This window comes from Octopus sinensis, unplaced genomic scaffold (genome assembly GCF_006345805.1).
Source record: "Octopus sinensis unplaced genomic scaffold, ASM634580v1 Contig16160, whole genome shotgun sequence".
In the NCBI taxonomy this organism is placed as follows: Eukaryota; Metazoa; Mollusca; class Cephalopoda; order Octopoda; family Octopodidae; genus Octopus; species Octopus sinensis.
The window spans coordinates 1-23,177 of NW_021834191.1; the positions used below are offsets into that span (position 1 = coordinate 1).

Below are 23,177 nucleotides of genomic sequence, written 5' to 3' on the forward strand. Positions count from 1 at the left end.
TCTCAGGTTGATAAAAGATATACATGGTGTCTTACTAAAATTCCGTGGAATCAAGACGACTGGAATTTAGTGATATTTTCTTATGAATGCCGGATTCAGTTAAATCAGATGTCTAGGCAATACATAAGAAGACCCCCTGGATCAAAATTACAGAAAGAATATTCAATTGAAACTGTGAAATTTCCCTTTATCAATTACGAGATGGGGAGCAATTAAAAGCAATGGGCAAAGATCAATTGTCCTTTGCCGAAAAACAGTCAACTCCGCCGAATATCAACGCGTTATAAAAGAAGGATTTGAAAATTTTTATGAAGAAAATTATTTTCTTCAACAAGATGGAGCAACATGTCATACATCAAAATCCACTAGAGCGTTTATGGCCGAAAACAACATAAAACTCATGGAAAAATGGCCAAGTCAATCTCCTGACCTAAATATAATTGAAAATCTATGGGCAATTTTAAAAAAAGAAGTTAAAAAATGTGGAGCATCAACGATTCAAGAATTATGGAATGAAACAAAGAAGGCCTGGGAAAACATTGATACAGGTGTGGTTATTAAGCTTTTTGAGTCAATTCCAAGAAGAATATCTTTGGTAGTCATAAATAATGGAGGAATGACTAAATATTAAATTTTTGGATAATTTTGTCTTTCGTTATTGAAATGTGCTTCTAACATATGAACGATGTATTATTTTGAGTTTCTTAGTAAATACACATTATAAACTAAATGTGTTCAAAAATTTCAGGTTAAGATTTTTTATTCAGTAGTTTGTTATTAACAAAAAACTTTTTTCAAAAAATGACAAATAAGTGCCTTTTTTAGAGAAAAAATAGGGTGCCTCTAACATTTGGACGGGACTGTAATTGCCAGTTTTATAATAACCAGGGTTTCTTAGATGATCGTCAACTCGGTTTTAATAGTTTTCTTGGAAAATAACATTTATTTTTGCCAGAACGGACGTTTTATATCGATCTTTTAGAAAGACTTTTTGAATTGGGTTAAAAATCAGATACAAGGTCATTTTTTATTAAAGTATTAATGTTAAGAGATTAAAATATAAGTGAAATTAAAGTTATTCAGAGTTAGAGTGATATACTTCATTGAATGACTTCAAATAAAGTTTTATAACTTGAGCGCGTTTAATCTTCATTGTTGGAGTTAATAGTTCATTGGCAGTAGTGAATTCGTTATAATCCAAGACAAGTCCTTTCACTTGTTCAAATCCAAATAATTTGGCCTCTTTTCCCAGAGCATTTAATTCTTCAATTAAACGGTTTATTACGTCCTAATTTTACCAATTTACATTAAAAACCCGGTTTTTTAATAAAGTTGACATTTCGAAAGAAATGGACATTTTTTTTGCAAATTTAACAAGCTGGTCTTGCATTACGATTATCAAAGCAATCGGATAATCCTTTAGACTGTCCCCGTAAATCATAATTTGGTGGACTAGCGGATGTCTAGCGTAGATTGGTTCGATTTTTTCTGGAGTTATATATTCGCCCTAAATAATGTTGGAATTAAACAACCTGACTAAGTTTGAATATGTTCTTACTCCTATCTATGATTGTATAAGTACCATTCTGAACAAAATACAAATTGTATCTACCTTGTTTAATCTTGCAATATCTCCGGATTTGAAAAATCCGTCCTCATCAAATGCTTCCTTATTAATTTCAGGTCTCTTATAATACCCACTAGTTACATTTGGTCCTCTAATTAAAAGCTAAAATAATAGTAATTTTAATTTCTGTACCTCTCCTGTCCCATCCGAACTGAAATATTCATAATCAGGGCAGTCCACCAATTTTATCTCAACCCCAGGCATAGGAGCTCCACATTCACCTAACCAAGTTAACACGAAAATGTAGGACCAATTCCGCCGTTTCCCACATTTTGGAGCAAAGCAGCCGCCGTGGTTTCTGTGAGTCCATATCCCTGAATCAACTAGAATAGAGATGCGATAAAGACCTGGACGCCAAAAACAACGCGGGAAAATATCTCCAAGTCTCTAGACATTGGAGCACCCCCGACGACTATATATTCCAATCTCCCGCCAAATTTAGCTTGGATTGAGTGAAAAATTTTATTATAAAACCTAGAAGGTTTTAGTTCATTTGTACTGCAAAATAAATTGTGATTTTTTACCGCAAAAGCTGTTCTCGGCGACGGTTGAATGCCCAATTAAATATACTCCGAACTAAAAAGTTGGAATTCTCAATTTTGTTTAAAATCTTTTCCCTAAATCTATCCAGGACACGCGGGACAGCAATGATCAACTTGGGCTGGACAGCTTGCAGGTCCGATAACATAAGTTTCAAATCTCCTTGGGAAATGCCAATCCGAACCCCAAGAGTTGTCATAATAAACTAAAAGTAACAAACCAACTAAACCAGGACCAAATTTTCAAAGGAGTGTTGATAGGGTAGATACGAGTAATACACCAAACTCTTCAAGTCCATAGGATTATCCTCATATCCCTAATTGTAAGGCAAATTCAAGCACAAACCAAAATTTTGATCACAGCCATTACATTAAAAACTATTTGACGATGACATAGTTTGACGCCTTTCGGAACTCCTAAAATATTCAAATGAATAACAAAACCAGTGCTGCCACTGGTGTAGAGAATATAAACTAAATCATCTAAATCGGGCTCATCGAATGAGGTGGTCTCGGAGTGACAATCCCCACCAAGTTCCTTCATTTTGGTCAATATATTAATTTTACCATTAATTCAGAAATCGTGAGAATCTTCACAGAGCCTGCCATCGTTTTTAGTTCCGTGGAAACTGACACGGAAGTAAAAATATGAGAAAAGTTAAATTTGGAGAATTCTAAAAGAGTTTTAATTCGTTCCTCAGTATCACAAAACGCCACAATAGGAGAGGCTGATTTTGAAAGAGTAAAGTAAACCCTCGTTGATGATATGTTCGATCGAGGTTGGTCCGAGAGAGTCGTATAGAGGGACGATTACATTTCGACGTTTGAATGCAGCAAAAGTGATCAAAAATGTCTGGATATTAACCAACAAGTACATCTTTTGACATTTTGCTGTATGTCGCCACGAAAGCGTCAGTTCCATGCTTGACCCCCAATCGAGTCAAACCAAAAGCACATTTATTGACAAATTCGTCAAACTAAAAAATTGGAAATATTTTAGGAACTTTCCCATATGACAGCCAACTATAAGAATCGTTTGGAGAAAGTCGATAACCGAGATAATCCCCTTCGTTCCCAGCCCTTTTACGACCAATTTCAAACAATTCCAAAATATTTTTTATTTTCAAATCTTTTGGATTTTTTAAGTCGATGAACTCAGCCAAGTCTGCGTTAATAGAATAATTATCAGTGACATAATCACAACGCACTCTTGCACCATATTTCTAAATTTTATAGCACTGAGGATCAAAAAGTTACGTTTTCTTTTGTAAACATTCTTTGATTCATTATAACTTATCTTTGAGATTTAATAAATATCTACTATTTACTAGACTAGAAAAAACAACAATATTTCAAATCTACTAATATGGGAAATTTAGTATCTATTTGAATTTAGTTTTTAAAAGAATATTAAAATATTATATAAATAATAAATATTAACAAATTATTTAATTGAATAAATATACTAAAAAATATGAGGAGATTTTATTAATTCTTGCGGAACGTGATATTTATTTCGACTGAGCTCTGTGAAACATTACCTGAGGGTCTACCTACGAATCAATTGAAAAGAAAAGCCAGTGAGACCGTAGATGAAGCGGCCCAAGAACTGCCCACTGCCAAAGAATTTGTCTTATCTCACAACCCTTCTCTTCAAGTAGGCCACGAAAGTCTGCTTACCTTGCAAGCAGTAATCGATCAAGTCAACGAGCATATGACGCAGTGACCCACCGCGTCAGTAAAAAAAGTGAATTGATCGTAATTATGAACGCAAAGTTTAACAAACTTAAGAAGGAACTCAAACTGGTAACACCACCAACTAATAATTACAAAACGAGTAAATAACTGGTTCTCAACCTTTTTTACTCCCTAATATTTAATCGACCCCTTAAAAATTTTTATATACAATAGACAATATTAAGTAATATTTTTATATACAACAGACAATACTAAGCAGACAGGAACGACCCCCGTGAACTGATGTGGCCTTTTTGAGCGCATCTCTCTCGCAGTTCTAAGGGGGAACTGTTCCTCGATCCTCCTCTCGGCTGCGGTTCCGCCTCTTAATTAGTGATTTCTTTACCTTATAACTGTTATTTTGTATAAAAATATTATTTTAAAAAAAAAAGCAGACAATACTAAATAAATTAGTTAATCCTTTATTCTTCAAAGCATATCGTTGAGCAAGACAGAAGAAGATAATCCTCATTATAGTGTCACTATAAAGAACAAGATGCATTACTCTAGCTCCTGCATCAAAATGGTCGAGTATACATACAATTTTTTGGTGTTAATCCTATTTAGTTTGCTATTAATCCAATATTGTTTGGTATTAATCCCGCTTAGTTTTTCTGTTAATTCCACTTAGTTTTCTATTTTTGGTGTTAATTCCATGTCGTATGGGAAATGGTATAAATTCAACAATAAATATGTACATCCTGTACAATTAATATATTGAGAAGCATCTACGCGTATTGAAAATTTGACAAAAACTGATTTAAACTCAGTTAACCTGTTTAAAAGGATAAATGAATATGCACTCTCACTTTATAACTATTACATTGGATTGATTGATGTGGAGCCTGGAGAATTTCAGCAGATTGATAAGAATATTCGCCGAATTCGTATGGACAGACGTATACATTTCCAACACGCAAACAAAGAAAGATTGTATCTACCAAGAAATAAATTTGGAAGAGGCCTGGAGTCTGTCAGTAATAAAGCTGAACGGATGCTTCTCCAATTTTATAATGACTTAAAACATCAGGCAAATTACTGCCTGAGAAGAGCAGGAATTCTACGGGTCATTAATTCAAAGAAAACACACATGGCCACTATCGTAGAATTCATTTCCAGAAAGTACATTTTTTAACATTCTCGAGAATTGTCTCCAACACTTTTTGTTTTTGTACATTGCTTCCCCGGTCTTCAAGCACTCCTAGGTATCGATAGCCTTCGATTCCATCCAGAGTTCTGCAGCTCTCCAATGATTCTAGATTAGTCGCAGACTTCTGAGAGTTCATTTCAAGCCCCGCAACTTCAAAGTACTCAACAATAATATCCATCATTTTAATGACAGTTTCTTCTTTCTGTGCAAGAATCTTTAGGTCGTCAACAAAATATAGGTGGTTCGTAGAGTATGCCAACATACTGGGGTCTTCCTGACCAATCGACAGCTTGGGAAATTTGGAATTAAGTATTCTGCTCAGTGGATCCATTACCAGTACGAACAATTGTGGGGATAAGGCGTCTCCTTGTAGAATTCCACAATTCAATTTAACAGCCCCAATTCTCTTTTTCCCAAAATGAAGGCAAACTGTCCACCTCCCCACCAGGCTTTTTATAAAGTTGATTATCCATAAGGGAATTCCCGAGCAGTCCAACACATGAAACAGGAATTCGTGATCCACCGAATCAAAGGCTTTCTTAACATCCACCCATGATGCACAGAGATTATTGCCATATTCTCGATTTATGCACTGATTGATAAGGGCTTGTTCCTTAGCACCCTGACATTGTCTCCTCGTTCTCAATTGATTTTCAGAGACCAAGCCGAACGCATCCACATAGTCAGAGAGTTTGATGTTTACACATTTTGTCACAAGTTTATAGAGAGCAGGCATGCACGTTATTGGGCGCAAATCATAGGGATTTTCACAAACTTCTTTTTTCGGAATCATGTAAGTGACGCCCGTATAGAACCAGTCTTCAGGGATGTGTTCCTTATTAACTATTCTGTTCACTTCCCGACACAGGTATCCATGTAGAGAGTCAAATCTTTTGATGAAGAAATTGTACACTCCATCGCATCCACATGTCTTCCAGTCGTTGGACCAATTAATGGTCTGTTTAATGAATTCCTCAGTTAACTTCGAGGGTGCACTCTCGATACCGGTGACCCTCCTGTCCACGAACCCAGCTGGCTTAGGAGGGTTCTCCTTGGACCAGACCTGCTTCCAAAAGGACAAGCAATCATTGTCACTGAACTCAAACTCAGCGAGCATCTTATCTCCTGATACTTGCCTATAAAATCTTTTCCGTTTCAACTCAAAGCACCAGTTGTCCTTTCGAAATTCGGTCCTGGATTTATGCATTATGCATCAATATCTTCTTTTCTTTTATTCGAATCATATCTTGTATGGCCAATCTAATTCTTACCAGTTCCCCCTTTTTCGATTTCTTATACCCATACGCACAGAGAGTGTCAAATAGCACCTTCTTGTCGGCATTAGGTAATTCTTGTTTCGCATAGAGATTGACAAGATTTAATCTGGCCTGCAAGTTGGATACTTCCTTGTGGATTTTCTCCTTCCAGTCAGAGCCAGTTCTTGTTCCTTTTGAAAGTTCCAGATATGCACACTGCGCAGCAAAAATTAAATCAGATATATCACTGATATTTTGCGGAGGAGCGGTTTGGGTGAGATGAGATATTGCCGAATTTAGACAATTAAGTATTTCCCCTTTTATATATTGTCACAGTCGGTTAATGAAACACGCCGTTAATGAAACGCCAATATCAAATTGATAAAATCCAATAAAATTCTTTCAATAAAACCAACATACCGTATAAATTTGCGCTAACGTAAGCTTGTTTGACATTTTATTAAATTTAGGGCTATCCATTAATTTTAATTATTAAATTTAGGCCTATCCATTAATTTTAATATTGCAAATTTATTATTTTTTTGAAATTTATTATAAATTTAAATTAATTATTCAATTTTAGATAATCTGGAATGATGAACTCCCTCGATTATCTCCCCATCTTCACTTTGGATCAGTGTTTCTCAACGTTGGGCCCCAGGCCCACTTGTGGGCCTGAGAAATTTTGAAATGGGCCTGAAGATTTAATTGGGCCTGGAGTGGGCCTCAAAGAAAATATGTTATACTAATACTAATAAATCTTTATTCGTTATTATTTTCAAATTGATTTGATTTGTTTTTAATTTAATGATATCAAATTTCGGAATCATGTAAGTGACTGTAACTGTGCTCACAGGAACAGCCAGTACACCAGGCTACGCATGTGCGCTGGCAGAAGAAAGGAAGTTGACGAAGTACGCTGTGCTTCCGAACGTCGTTGAGTTTGTCCCCTCTAGCCTTTGAGACCGGTCGGTGTGGTTGGAAGAAGGTAAAATCTGTTACGGGTTGTGGGAGGAAGAATCTCACAGAATACAAATGACCGAGGGAGACGAGCTGGCTTTTCCCAGCGCATCTCGGTTGCAATTCTCGCGGAACTGCCTCTATCCGCAGTGCTTCGTCGTCGGACTAAACCCTTAATTCTCTATTAATTAACTTGACTGTATTAAAGTATCTATTAATTAAAAAAAAAAAAAAAAAAAAAAAAAAAAAAAAAAAAAAAAAAAAAAAAAAAAAAAAAAAAAAAAAAAAAAAAAAAAAAAAAAAAATTTAATGATATTGTCATATTTAAATTTAAATATTATAGGCTGATTGTATAGTTCATGTCAAAAGTACACAAGGAAAAAAGGAAGACTACACGCAAATACCAGACTGATTTTTTATTACTAGGCTTCATCCCATCAAGTGCTGATTCTAAGAGGCCTGAATGTGTGGACTGTGGCTTAGTAATGACAATGTTTCCATGAAGAAATCAAAATTGTTCGCCCATCAACAGTTGAAGCATCCTGCTTCTGTTGGAAAGGAGCGCAGCTATTTCAGGAAGAAAGTGGAGTTACGCCAAAAGAATGCTCCAAAAACTTTAGAATTCTGCTTAAAAAAAGCAATGAGCATAATAACAAGAACACTAAAAGTCAGTTATGCAGTGAGTGAACTGGTTGCTAAGGTGGGGAAGCCACATACAATTGCAGAACGTCTGGTGAAGCCAGCAATGTTGATCTGTGCTAAAGAACTGCTAGGAGAACAGGCTGCCAACATTCTACAAAAATCCCATTGTCTAATGACACAGTGAAGAGAAGGCAAATTGAAATGGCAGAAAACCTCGAGAAACAGCTTGTGGAAAAATTAAAAGTTTCTAAGTTCTCACTACAATTGATGAGACAACAATCAACAATTCTGCCTTATTACTTACTTATGTCCGATATATTGATGCAATGGCAATTCATGAAGAAATGTTTATTTATAAAGTTGATTGACACACGAAGCGACACTATATATGCGGCTGTTTACGACTATCTGTACGATAATGGGATCCTCTGTCAAATCTGTTGCAGATTGCAACAGACGGTGCCAGCGCTATGACCGGCAAACAGAATGGCTTTGTAGCTAATTAAAAAAGTTGCCCTCATATATTGGCAATTCATTGCATCATCCATCGAGAACATCTTTGTGCTAAATCTCTCAATGATGACATGGAACATGCATTGAAAGTCGCTGTTTCAACAGTGAATTTTGTCAAAGCCAATGCTTTGCATGACCGCCTATTTCAACATTTATGTGAACATGAGGACCACCAGAGACTCCTCATGCACACTGAAGTGAGATGGCTTTCCAAAGGAAATTCCCTAGTTCGTCTTGCTGAAATGTGGGATATGTTCTTATTTTTGTTCATGACATGAAACCAAGCTTGTAGCAAGCAGAAACAAAAGATAAAGCTGAGACTTTGTTTTCAGTGATAAATAACAACGATACAAAAGCAAGGATTTTTTACCTGGCTGACTTATTCGCACATGTCAACCAACTGAACATGACACTGCAAGGGCGAAATGCTAATCTGATAGATAGTGCTGAGAAAGTACGCTCTTTTTTGAACAAGTTATGTCTCTGGAAGATGCATCTTCAAAAAAATGAATTTGCTTATTTTTGTAATTTTGCCAAAACTGCTCCGAGCTCAGAGTAATCGCAAGCTGCACTGACCACTTGAAATGCTTGAAAGAAGATATGACTAGAAGATTTAAAGATATCATCGAAATGAATCCGCCTAGTTGGATTATAGATATAGCACATTTTGACGTATTAAGTGAAAAAGACATTGATCCTATTATTGCTGAGAACTTCTTGAACTGAAGGAGAACAAAGTATTAATGAAAAATATTGAAAGGGATGGCTTATATGGATGGATGAAAGTAGAATCGATTCATCCATTACTCTTTGAAAAAGTTGTTTGTTTGTACTGCTTTTCCACCACTTGGTTGGAAGACAGGATTTTCTGCAACAAACGATTTACTCACAAAAAACGCAATCATTGCAGATTGAGAGAGAGGAGACTTACGTTTGAGGTTGAACCAAGATCTGGAAATTCAACTTGACAAATTGATAGATAGACATCAAGAGCAGTGTAGTCATTGACATTTTAATAAGATTTTTTATGTTAATAAAAATACTTTTTTGTTAATCAAGTTTATTAAAGGCAATGGGCCTGAGATTTTATATGACCCTGAAATGGGCCTCAGGGAAAAAAAGGTTGAGAAACACTGCTTTGGATCTTATATATATTGTTTGCTTCCTCCAGAACTTTGAATTTTCTTATTTCGACTCCATTAAACAAAGGAAATTTTCTTATGTTTGCATCGTTATCTTGTCTTGAAATTAAATTAAGACAAATTCAACTTTAATAATACCTGAGCTCCAATTTCAATGGCTCCCTCATCAAATCTCCACTTTTTTCGTTGCACCATTTTTTCACCAGCATTTATTAAATTCACGTATGCTTGCATGGTGCACAACGAGAAATTACACGCTGTATCTCTTCCCTTGTGACTCCATAAATCAATCTTCTCAGCTTTGAGAATAAGCGGTCCCGTCCAAAGTGATTAAGATTATGTTCCGCCTAAATTATATTGAGATAAATTCTACTTCAATAAATTTAAGCTTCAGCTCCATTTCATCCTCGCAAAAAAATGCAATTTTAGACCAGTTCTATTGTAGAATACAACTCCATTTTCGAATGTAAAAGATTCAGATAGTTTTCTGATTCTGAACCTTTCGAGGCGGCTCATGCTATCTGGAAATCCAATTTCTGAATTTTCTTCTTTGATATTTTGTATAATACTGAGAATTTCTTTAGTTAGTCTCACTATCCGCATACTATCACGCTTCTTAATTTAAACCTTAAAAATTGGATTTTATTAAAATTAATAACTAATTAATCTTTTCCAATGACGATTTGTAATAATTTATCTTTTTTCGATTTTTTGTCAATTTGATGTTGGCGTTTCATTAACGGCGTGTTTCTTTATCGGACTGTGACATATATTTTCGTAGTAGCTTGGGTGTGGGCACTCGGGCTTCTCTTGGGACCTCCTTGATTCTCTCCAATTGAAACTTTAACTCACCCAGATACTTCCCGAACATAGATACATCAATCTTCGAAAATTTAGATTGGTCAACTTCTTCAACTTCAGCTCTCTTGTCAAACTTCCGGGGCTTCAGCATTGATTTGACTTGACCAACACGCAGATCTTTAGAGAATTTGGAGTTGAACTTCCCAGCGATGACTTTCCACCCACCTCTTGGGATCCTGCGCAACCGTTGCTTTGTGACTCGCACAATTTCGGACACCCATGCACTTTCAGAGGAGCAATTGGCTTCACTTATGATCGCGTTGAGAGAGTGCAGGTTTGTTGGCATATTCCCAGAACCTGCAGGATCACGAAAAGTTTCTCTTGTGACTTCGTCCAGCCCTAGAGCCAGTTATCCTGCGCCCGCCAAATCACTTTTGCTTAAAGATAGATTTAACATTTTTAGAGTTTCATCAATGCTTGATGAGTATTTACAATACCACAATTCTTCAAAGGCTTTGATGAACGTGGAAATTTTTAATGAATGGTTTTATAATTAGAATAAAACTCTCAAACGAAAACAAAGAAAGATACTTTTGGTTGTAGACTATTGTCCTTCTCATAAAATAACAATCGAATTAAGTATGGTAGAAGTTTTATATTTGCCAAAAACACGACTACTGTGTTTCAACCGATGGATCAAGGAATCATTAGATCATTCAAATCGCATTTCAACAAATTTAAATTTAAACATATAATTGAAAAAATAAATAACGGTGAAGCAAATATTGAATGCAAATTAAAAATTAATGCTGAAAGACGGAGTCTTATTTTCTTAATTGCCTGGAAAAATGTGTCGGTGGATACAATATCAAAATGTTTTCAGCACGCGAAATGGGAAAAATCCATCGTAGGGCCTATTAAGTGAAACTACTTCTCGATTTGATCACTCCCATTCTTCCCCTTGCATACATCCAACATGGTTAAAATTGAAACTACACTATGCCGAGCTGCGGCTACTAGCATAATGAAAATTTGCAATTTGAACAATATTATTCCAAGTCCGCTTAACCACCTAATTAAGAAAGATGGAAAGGGCTTCTTAGCCATTCAACAGCACTAACTGTCAAAAGACCATCATATGTCAATAGCAACCAGAAGCACATCACCCCGATTCAATTCCTTACGAAAACTGTTCCCCGTCCGTTCCGCACTTGTGTTGGGTACAGATTCCAACATCGAGAACAGGTGAGAAAGATGTTCAGAATTGTTGAAATCACCTAATTAATTACACTAATTAACTGTTGGTGATTCTTGGGTTAAATAAAAAAATATGGGAATAACTTTCCCCGATCAGAAGAGTTATTCTCATATTTGCAGGATGGAAACTTTTTTAGTGGCCAACGGAAACAGTTTAACCACTTTAAAAGTATGGCGATGACCATTGACTATTTAGCCACAAAGTGGGGGAGTGTGTTTTACCATGATTACACATGGAGGCATAACGACGTGGTGAGCTTCTGCATTGCAATAAGTATGGCTTGAGGCGGTCTAGAAAATTGCGAACCCATCAAGTTTAGTTGGTGTGCGAGAACTCAAAGGTGTGCATTAAGCTGGATACCCCATACACACCTTGATTGTTTTCTAGAACAACAAACCCGATATTGTGGTCCACGATAAGGTCACCGGAGAGATTGTTGACGTGGAAGTGAGCATCACGTCCCTAGACCGTTTGCAAACAGTGGAAGTGAAGAAAAGGAGGAAGTATGACCTCTTTTGAAAAGAGCTAGGGCTGATGCACCAGTGCAAAGTCCATGTCATTCCGTGTATGATGACATGGGATGGACTGGTCACCAAATACCACAAGCCTTACTTAAGATAGCTGGGTGTAGATAAGTCTCTACAGGCTTACATGCATTCAACTTTTCTTACGAGGACTCTGGAGAGTGTCTCGTTTGATGCAGTCTTTTTCTGACATTTAGTCACTGAGAGGCGCTGGACTGCACCTTCTCTAAGGTCTACAATGCCAGAGAAGAAGAGGAAGAAGGGGAGGAGATGCGTATTTTTTCTGGATAAGTATTGTATGCCGGCAAAAAAATTATTTACAACTTTAATGAAATAAAAAAATAAATGATAAATCCGAATAAATTCAAAAATAATTCAAAATTAAAAAAATATGATTCTTTTTTTTTATAGAATATTCATTAATCGGACTCACAGGTAGACGACAGGTGTATGACAAGTATGATGGATGTGAAAGTCACTCCCGGACGTGAAAGTTGCGCGCTCAGCTCGCGACATAATAACATTCAGAAAAACAGTTAGTGCATTTTTATAATTTCAAAATTTTTTTGATAACATATTTTGAATGCATAATAAATTGTTTATTCTTACGATGTTTATAATAAAAATTATTTAAATATTTATTATTAATAGATTTAAATTACACTAGTGTTGCTGGCGGACTCGTGTTATTAAATATGCGCAACATAAATAATTCAAAAAGAAGAGTTAACTCCTTAGAACCATCTAGAAATAAGGTAAATAAAATAAAAAAATAAATTTCAAAAACTCTTTAGAGTACTATTAAAAGGACGGTATCTTTAGAATCTTTCAATTCGAATTTTTTCTTCCTACAATATTACTGTAGTATATTAAGACCAATTTAGAGTCAAAAATTTGTCAATTCATAGAATATCAACAATATATTCGCTCGTTGTATAATTTTGGAAAAATCACATGTTCAGAGAAAAGAAAATTCGAAAATTTAAGAGTTACAAATAATTATAAAATAACTCAGAATGAAGCTTCTAACAAAATCAAAGAACTAGAAATATTGCGTAAACAATACTTAGAGTTGAAGGGTCAATTGGACGAAATGATTATACAAAATCATATCCAGCAAACTATGAGATATATGGAGTAAAACACTAAATTCATAAATATTATTTAAATAGAGAATAAGTTTATTGGAAAGAGATTTTGGTCCAGAGTTGGAGAATAATATTTTTGGCGAAAAATAATCAACTTTTTGCCAGAATTTACAATTTCCTTAAATGATTGGTCTGAGTTTGATTTGAAACAATTAAAAACGAATTTATTGAAATTTCTTTCAAATTCGGAACAAATACAATCACTGGAAATATCAAGTATTAAATTTGTTGAGGAAATGAAATTGAACCCGACACTTTCAGAAATGGAGAATATAATTAAATTATCAAAAGAAAGGTATTTTTGTTGATTTTTTTAGACTTGAAATCGTTAAAGCTAAACTAGAAGAAATAGAAATAAAGGAGAAATTTAAAAGTAATTGTGAGATTGATTTGTCAAAATATTAAAAATTGATATTAGTAATAAGTATTCCATCGCTAAAATTTTGATATTTTATTATTATAGCACTTTTGCGGAACTATGTGCAACCTTCAAATACGCAAAAAACAATTATACAATTAAGTTAATTCCAAAAGGTTTTTCTCCTTTATACTGTGAGATTGGTCTCACAATCCATGCGCTGGGCATGTAATGATCTAGATACGAACACCAACTATCCACAGTATTAAGAAAAACTTATTCGCCTTACTATGCTTGGTAAGATTTTCTGCGTTAAGTAAAATTGAATCCCAAAATTCATTTTGTTCAATTTCTTTATGTTTCGTCCAAGTGTACATACTTTTTCAGATCCCAAATAATTTGGTTTTCAAGAAGACAGTCGTTAATGTATCGAAATATTCTCAGTCCAGTGTTAGATGGTTTATTTTTGTTTCAGGAACTGGGTGCAAAATGATGGAGAAAGTCAAATTGTTCTATCTGTATGGAGAACAGTAATTTGCTTCTTTTATTGGAATGTAAAGGCGTTCGCCCTGACGAAATTTTGGATAACAATCTAATCTCCGCTAATTATTTATTTATTTTATTTATTAGCTGAAGACTAAGCTATGGATAATGGATTTGGACAGTTGTGAGTTCGATTCCGAAGGAGGCCAGTTTTCATCCTAGGGCCAATTCTCGTTATCGTTCCCCTGCCCGTGAGGCAACGAATACTTCTGGCACGACACAGTTGGAAATGGAAATCTCTTACCTTCCGGTCTTAGCGTGGCGTTATGGGGTCCACCATGTCAGTTGGAAAATTCCAATCGGATATGGCAACACTCAGAAGGCACTTAATGCCTACCGAAAAAGGACTTCTAGCTCTCAGACCCTGGGACATCGTCGTCTCAGGCCGATCATGCGGGCAGGATCGAACTTTTCAGAAGGATCTCCCTCGTTTGGATCGGCGATCACGGGAATAACTATAATTAACTGGCTTTGCCCGTGTTTGGTCTTTAATAAATAAATCTCCGCTAATTAAACGTTAGTTAAAATTCAAAACAATCAAACAAAAGAAAAACCATACCAGTAAAGAAATATATTATTGCATTTGACTTTTTGTATAAAAAAACAGTTTGGTGACATTTAAAGCTACTAGATATAATTTGGTAACAATAAAACAAGAACATCTCAGTAAGAAAAGAAACGACAAATATCAACAATAAACGGAATCCTGCTTAGCCAACTCAAACAGCATCGGAGCATCAAAAAACTTTTTATTACTTACATCTTCAGTCATTCCCTAAAAAATATAACGACACCGCGTACCTTCCTCCTTCTGGTTTTGACCATGAATTCTCTAGCCAATTCCGTTGCAGAGTGAGGCTCCAAAGGCCTTACAACAATATTTCTATCCGTCGGATCCCCGGGAACAACCTAGAATCGGACAACAAGCATGACCTGCCAGTGATGAAATACCGACAAACAAAAAGCCTGTCCTTGGGTATGGGTCCGAAGATCAGTTTCAAAGCCAAAGGAATCGATAGCTGGAATAAAGGCCTTCATTGAATAAAGGGGAGAGCCGCTGACAGGGCAATCAACGGTCACGTGCCCTCTCCGTCTTCCCAACACAAGATATATAGCAGACACACAATCTGCTGGAGAAATAATCTCAGTGTAAAAATAGGGCTCCATCATTCTCGGGGATGCCTATTAAAATATTAATTTTATTACTAGCCATCAGAAATGCGGAATATGCTACGCGTCGAGCAGTTGGAATTATTTGTCCTGCTCCACGATAAATTGCCTGTTCAGGAATCACAGCATCGAGAATTTTGAATTTGACGTTACGAATGGCTAAAATACAAGTAACCATATACGTTCATCGCAAAGTGGTCCTTCTCTGGTCGCCCACTGAAAGCCCTGAACAATACTATCTTTCACAGTGGCCATTAGTCGTTTGTCTACTTCTGACGGTAGAGTATCGTCCAATAAAACATTGGGAGATGTGGAATCAGGACCAAATGCCATGACGGAACGAGCTGCAAGCAAATCCCATTCGTATTTAGATTGTAGGAATTCTCCCAGCTTCTTCCTCGGCCAATCAAGTCGTATCACCCCTCCCTCGATATCATCAGCCAGTCCCTTCTCCAATGGTTCAGCAATCATGGTAATCTTGCATCTACCAATAAACATGACGTCGCTACTTTTTGTTAGGAGTCTCAGAAAAGCATTTGAGCGACGAGGTTTCCACCACCGTCTCACAGAAAGTAACCACTGGATCAGCCACTTTAATGTCTAGGACTAACATCCCAGAAATAACCTATTTCAGAGTACAGTCGTCTCAGATCGTGCATTACACAGTCCAAATACAACTCCCCGGTTCCCAAAACTACATGTTCGCCCGATTCCTCCACTCTCGTAGTCAACAGAGGGTAGCTTTTGTTCACCTTCCGAAGTCCATCCAACATTTTAGGAAGTTCTGAAGGGTTTACTGGCTCAACCGCAATTTTGATGACAGAACACGTGTTGAAGTTAAGAGGGCGGAATATATAAGCCTGTGATATACCAATCTGTCTAACCTGCTGGTCACAGTCTACGATTGTCGAAGTTTTGCTAATTGATGCATCAATATTTTCAATCATAATCCAATTCCCAGCCGATATTCGCTTTACGCTGATGTTGTATCGTGCCACGGACACAAGGAGACGTCCCACAAACGCCATTTTCGAGTCCTCCTCGTCCTCCATCGAATAGTTTTCTCCCAAAACACGGACTTGTTGGTTCGAATTAATCGTCCCGCTCATAATACGACCAAAAACGTAGAAACTCTTTGCGTCAGGGGTTGGGTATAACTTTGTGCTGTGAATAACTAAAGGCCCCTGGATGTGAAATACAAAGACAAACATTTGGGTCGCATTTTAGCATTGCTTCGCCTATTTTGTCATGCAAAGGACCGGTGTATGTCGAAACAACCTTGGAACGGGCATTTTCCAAAGGCGAGGGTATGAACTCAACCAACATGTCCACAAAACCTGATCTAACAAAAACAGACCATACCACTAAAGGATCTCGAGAACAACTTTTCCATTATAATTTTAAGTAATTCCGAGGTGCTGTTCATTTTCCGTTCAGTCTTAGAGAGTTTAATTCCCAATTCGTCCGTTAATCGAGGGAAACAAGTATCAACGTCTCCTACAACCTGCGGTCTAAATAATTGTCCAAAACCTGAGCGAAAATCTTGTAAATAGGATCCAAAATAAAGGCCACAAAAGTCCTCTGAATGCTATGACTCTTCGAAGACGTCTTGAGAGATATTTTGTGACTAAAAATAATTCAGTAACAAACGTCTTTGGGTTGTAGAAAATATCGCCCCACAGCCGTCTGCTAAAATCAACAGGATCAAAGCCCCCGCCTGAAATGTCAGATACAACTCAAAAACCGTAATATTCATGATAAAACTGGGCAAATGACAACAAAGTAAAGCAGAATTTATATTTCGCAGAGGAAAAACATACATTCCCACGAATGGGCGACAACAACAATGGTTCCGGATCCTCTGTGTAAAGGCTAAAAATGAATTAAAATTGACATTTTTATTAATAGAAAGTAACAAACCTGACGAGATTGTTAACTTCGTCTATTATTTGCCTCAGTTTTATATATGCATCACTCGGGGGCAATTTTAGCTCAAAAATGAGTCGGTCAATTTTTGTGATAACCAACGTAATGCTTAATTGTTGCTCAACTGCATGGCGCAGTAGCCGCTCAGTGTTCATCATAATCTGAAATAGTCACAAATAGTCTCAACTCCATCTTGTGCATCCACAACCAAAACAATCCCATCAGAAATTCGGAAGGCCGCTGTAACTTCGTCAGAAAAATTGACATGTCCGGGTGAGTCAATGATGTTTAGAACATAAGATTTGGAATTGGAATTCTGCATCAGAATAGTTATGGGAGTGCTTTTAATACTGACTCCCCTCTATTGGCTGACTAGACAATCATATAACCTGTTCTTCCAAAAAAAGGTGATTTGTAAAATATGGCTAAATTAATTACTCAGCATCAAACTTGCGTTCCTTCACGGGCTCGAAATGTGGGATGAGTCTGTTCGATTAAGCAGTCAATAAATGATGTCTAGAATGAGGGTATACATAATCAACCATTCCGTGGTGAAGGTGTCCGCAAATAGTCACATTCCTCATAAAATACGGGTTGTCCATCAATTCAGTCATGAAACTAATAATTTATTTGAATTAAAAAAAACTGGAAATCATAAACGGCCTCTGGGAGTTTAGCCTGTACATGAGAGAACTTCATTGTTCTGATTGGTTGGACGATGGGCTCTATAAAAACTAACATTTTTTTGAAAACCAGTAAAGTCTTGGGTGTCCTCTTCACGAGTAAATACCTTTGCTCAATAAGCAATAAATAAACCTGGACTTCCTTTCCATAGACCTCCTCAGATAGGGGATAATATTTTTTGTCGTCGTGAAGGATAACTGCCATAGAAGAAGGTTCATCAACATCATTATCCTTAGATGATCATGCAGTGGGACGGGTACTTGATTGTCGTCGTTAGCAATGTCCATTGGCTCGTCTTCGACGGGTGATTGTTCTTCATCTTCGCTCATCAAATCATCTCCTATGTAATTCCCGTATTCGTCATATTTGTAATCGTCCATTTCTTGTGTGGCAACAACAAAAACTCGTTTCTTTAATTTAATTATTAATTTTGGAATTTAATAAAAACAATTTTTATTTAAATATGAATAAAAATTGGACTTTTTTCCACAAAAACCGAACTCCAGGCTCTCTTAGGTCTAAGAAAGCTTACGAACGTGAAGAATGATTAACTATACAAAAGTGTTTTTACACAGTTTTGTAGGCACAAATTAGTCATTTCCTACCTATGTACCGAATATGCAGGAATAATTTGAATGCACAGGAAATATCTCGTTGCCTCTCAATTAAGTTCTCTAAAAGTATTTAAAATCACTCCGAAAAATAAAGAGACAATGAGAACTTATATTGCCTGAGATAAAAAAATAACGTGCTATTTGTCAATGTATGATCCACCTAAATGAAAAAAATAATTTTAATGAGCCTAAGCAGGACGGAAACCTCATTGGAGAGGTAGACGTCAGATAGAGAGAATATCGTTCTTGCCATCGCATAAGACACCGAGTCAACAGTCTGAGAAGACTGGGTTAAATCTCTTTCTAAAAATTGAAAAACGTTTAAGGATGCTTAGAAATAGGTGGTCGACTCTTTTTGATCCTTCAATCAACACTTTAGCGGAGATTTGTTTGTAAGTGCACTGAAAAAGCTAGCTAAGGCATTTTGTGGCTCACAAGCGTTGAACTTTTGCTACATTTATCCCCCAGGATGCTTGCTTGGTCTGACCTCGCGAGAGCCCACGGAAACTCGTTTCAATATGGGTGAATATGAAGAAGACATGACTTAGTTGACCATGCAAAGGACATAAATGATCTAATCAGAGTCTTGAATGAACACCAAAAATAAAAGTATCTTGGACTAGTTAAGATTTCAGCTCAATTAATTACGCAGATAAAAACAGTGTGTTGTGAAGTAATGTTATAAGAAAACAAGATGGTTTTTCGAGCGGATATCCCTTGCGATAGTACGCTCTAATTCTTTCTCGATCGCGTCGGCTTCCCGCCCACGTTTTATTGAAAGAAGCAACAGCCAGCACTTTTCTTCGAATAACCTTTGCTGAATCCCCAAGGAGAGATCCAACTTTCTTGCAAGTTCTCCACTTCTCGTTTCTCGCCGCGAGGCGGGATATGGTTGTTTTCTCTGTTTTATTTGGATTGAAAACCAAAGATCATTCATTCAGCGAATGAGGAACCATTCTTAGTTAGTTATTGACTATTCTTTTAGTTACTTGCTTTGTAGCATCTAATTTTGTTTTTGATCTACGCATTCAATAAAGAGATTTTTTTAACTATAACGTTTTTTATTGATAAAAAAAGAAAGACTAAAGAAAACTGGTTATTGGCAGATAGCCAGAGTATTGCCTCTGACTATGGCCATGGATATTAAAGAGATTATTAAATTTTACACAGATCGGTTTAATTTATGTAACTTTTATTTATTTAACCGCCAAGACCACGATAAGAGTCAAACAAAAGTCACGTGATCCCGATGCACTCGACCAGGGACCTCATTCTCGCTCGGTGATCTTTCCACGAGCCCACACAAGATCGCACCGGGCGGCAGGCCGTTTTTGACGAGGCGTTTGCTGACGGACCGAGATTCAGCTTGATAAGGTCTTCCAGAGAAGCTGGACCGGGGCGTTCGCTATCATGTGACCAACGATCGGTTAATCTGAGAGCCCTTTGTTGGGCCTACTAGATTCGCCTCCTGTTGGACCACGATAACCGCGAACCCCATGATCCGCAGGCGTAGGCGATAGAAGGTTCGAAGTACTGGCGGTAGATATTCGCCAGTACCGGGTGCGATTCGTTTTTCCATATGCCGGATAGAGTTCGGAGGATGTTCAATTTTTTTCGCATTTGCAAAGGAGGTTGTCTGCGTGTGGTGAGAAACAGAGGTGCATGTCGAGGGTTACACCTAGGACCGTCTGACTCTTGTAGAAGGGTACGGACATATTATTCAGCTTTAAGTCGACTAAAGTTCTTCCCAATCTTTTGTCGGAAGTGAAGAGGGACGTGCCGGACTTCGCCGCGTTTACCACGAGCCGGTTGTCCGTCAGCCATATGTTCAGCCGATACAAGTTAGCTTGGAGCCTTTCAGAAGCCTTCTGGATGTCTCGGTCCCGTGAGGCTAATACGATGTCGTCAGCGTATGAGAGAACAATGTCATTATTGTCGAGGGGGTAATTTAAAATTATAAACTTTGTAGAAATATAAAATTTTGAATTAAATAATTATCTTAAAAATAAATTTATATGCACGTTTTTTGTTAATTTGTGTTGTTGGATTTTTATTGCATATATGGCATGTTCATTCGACGAATGAATCATCTGAATATGCAACATTATTTTCTTGATTGCAACTCTCATTATATATATTTTGAGATACTTAACAAGATACATTTTTTGTACTCTGTTTCATTTATATTATTTAACAATTTAAGTTAGAGTCGTAATCTCCAAATTTAGGCATGGTATAAATCTCGACGTATAAGCAATAGATTTTAATTATTTTTTCATTTTTTATTAATTTAAGTTAAATTTAATGGATTTGTCTATTTTTTTAAGAATAAAAATTAAGCCGAAAAATCGTATTTGTAAACTATTAGGAGCAGAAATTGCAGCCGCTTCAACAATAGACAATTCCATTTAGAATTAGTTAATGTTGGCCATTGCATTCCACGTTTTTGAGGTATTTTTTTAATTATATGAGAAGTTTGGCGGGAAACAATGGTTGAAAGGTTAGGTGGTTGGTTCATTTGTTAGTTTATTGACGATGTGTGTTTTCTTTAATTTATTAATATTAATTATTATTCTAGCAAGGAATTATTTAATAAAATTTTAAATAATTTATTTTCTTGTGGCTTATACCATAACTAAAATTGGAGATTACCAGAGTCATATTAATTTACAATTCTCTGAGGATTGGAATCTGTCTAAGCCTCGGTTGAATGTTTTCCGTCCATCGCCAGACATGCTCTTCATCCTCCACATGCAGGCGAAGGACATTAAAAGATCTGTTCCTCGATAGTTCCTTCAGGTGCTTAAGATCGTCTGCTGATTTTAACCCTTTTCCAATCAAAGTTAGGTCTTGATACAGTAGGGTTGCTAGAGTAATTCGTTATTTGCTCAGAAGGTCGTTCCCGGATGAGGAGCGTAGTGGTGTTCCATTGCGAGATTTGCGGGAGTTTTCCTGTTTATTCTTAGGATGTGACCGAATAAGCTCTATCTATTATTCCTTATTTATTCGTCCAACGGATGTACATTGTAATTGGAGTAGTAATAAATCAAACAATAGAAAAATTAAACAGGCTGAATGGATGGGTACCTATAAGTCTGGATGAGGCTCGTTGGCGCCTTTGGTCATATTTTAAGGATGAATAAAAAACACCTTGCAATGCCGCCATGGAATAGTTTTTCTAACTTATAGGAGACGTCCGAGAGGATCTCTTCCAAGACACATGCGAAAGATTATGCTGTCATCGTGGGTCGATTGATGGACGCGGACGATCTGGAGGAAATCAGAAAACGAGCAAGGCAAAGAAACGGAAGGAAGAGACCAACGACGAGAATAGTTAAGAACATGACACAAGCCAAGCCATAAACACTGTTTATTGGCAACGCGAACGTGCATTAACTAATAGACTGAGCCAATCCATGAATGATACCAGAATATCCAGTGATAAGCATTAGACTTGAACTTGGGTCAATTTATATCATTTTCTAAATATTCTTATATCCCAATAAATTTTATTTCCGGTTTGTTTAACAATCTGAATGTTTTGTCGAATTGGAAACAACTTTTTGCAGATTTGGATTTGCTTGTTTTGGTTTTATGTTTTACTACACTGCGTTTCAGTCAAACGCGTTTATGTGCGTATATCTTTCGTTTAAGCACATTTAGCAAATCATCATTGACACCCACGGATATAAACGTCAATGGCAATATCAATTCTTTACTTGGTCCCGGAATGCTGTTTATTATTATTATGTCGCGAGCGCAGCGAGCGACCGAGCGCAGCGAGCGACCACTCAATTTCTAGATCCGATCAATCAAAAAATCTATAAATTGACAAATACCCAGGCTTGTATTTGGGATTAATATATTCGATAACAAAAATTAAAATCGATGCCAAAGCAGAATGAGCTTTAAAACCGATTTCATAAATAAAAATAATATTTTAAAATTTATAATTGATATTTTAGAATAATGAGAAAAAATCTAAATGCTTCATAATTTATAAAAATGTCAAAACAAGAATCTTCTGAAGGAGCAAGCCTGTCTGCACAGTTCATTTTTGATTAGAAGACCTAATTTTAGAGATTAAAACGAAAAAATAGCAATGAGATCTGTCAAATATTACCCCCCTCACAACCTAAACCAAATTAGCGTTCAGTATTCATTGATTTTACTTTTCTATTAAGGTCTACTTATAAATTATTTTATGGGATTCAATGGAAAACTTAAGTTATTTCAATTTTAATTTTAATCATGTTAAAATTTTAAATAATTTAATAAATATATTTGTTGATGATAGGCTTGTTAGGTGTCAAAGTCGCGTCTAGCGCTCGGTCGCGCGCTGCGCTCGCGACATATTAAAAGCACTCCCAAGAAGTCATAAAACTATTAACCTTCCCTTGTGCCGCGTGAACAACAATACTGTCCCACAACCTTCTCCAGGTGCCTCTCCTCTTTGCCAATTCTCTCAGGTTGTCAATTCTCTCAGGTTGCAGGTTGCGGTTTTGAGTTTCCTCTCAATAATTTTGAGATCCTGATTTAGCACCGATGGAAGTGTTGTCCTTGGTCTTCCTCGGAATGCGTTTTC

General features: G+C 36.6%; 1 protein-coding gene across 1 annotated transcript; it reads right to left on the minus strand.

Annotated features, from left to right (window-relative positions):
- Window positions 1-15,961: 15,961 nt before the first annotated feature.
- Window positions 15,962-16,579, minus strand: LOC115230709 (116 kDa U5 small nuclear ribonucleoprotein component-like). Its single transcript, XM_036499774.1, has one exon. The coding sequence runs from the start codon at window positions 16,577-16,579 to the stop codon at window positions 15,962-15,964; it is 618 nt and encodes a 205-aa protein (XP_036355667.1).
- Between the last annotated feature and the right edge of the window lie 6,598 nt (window positions 16,580-23,177).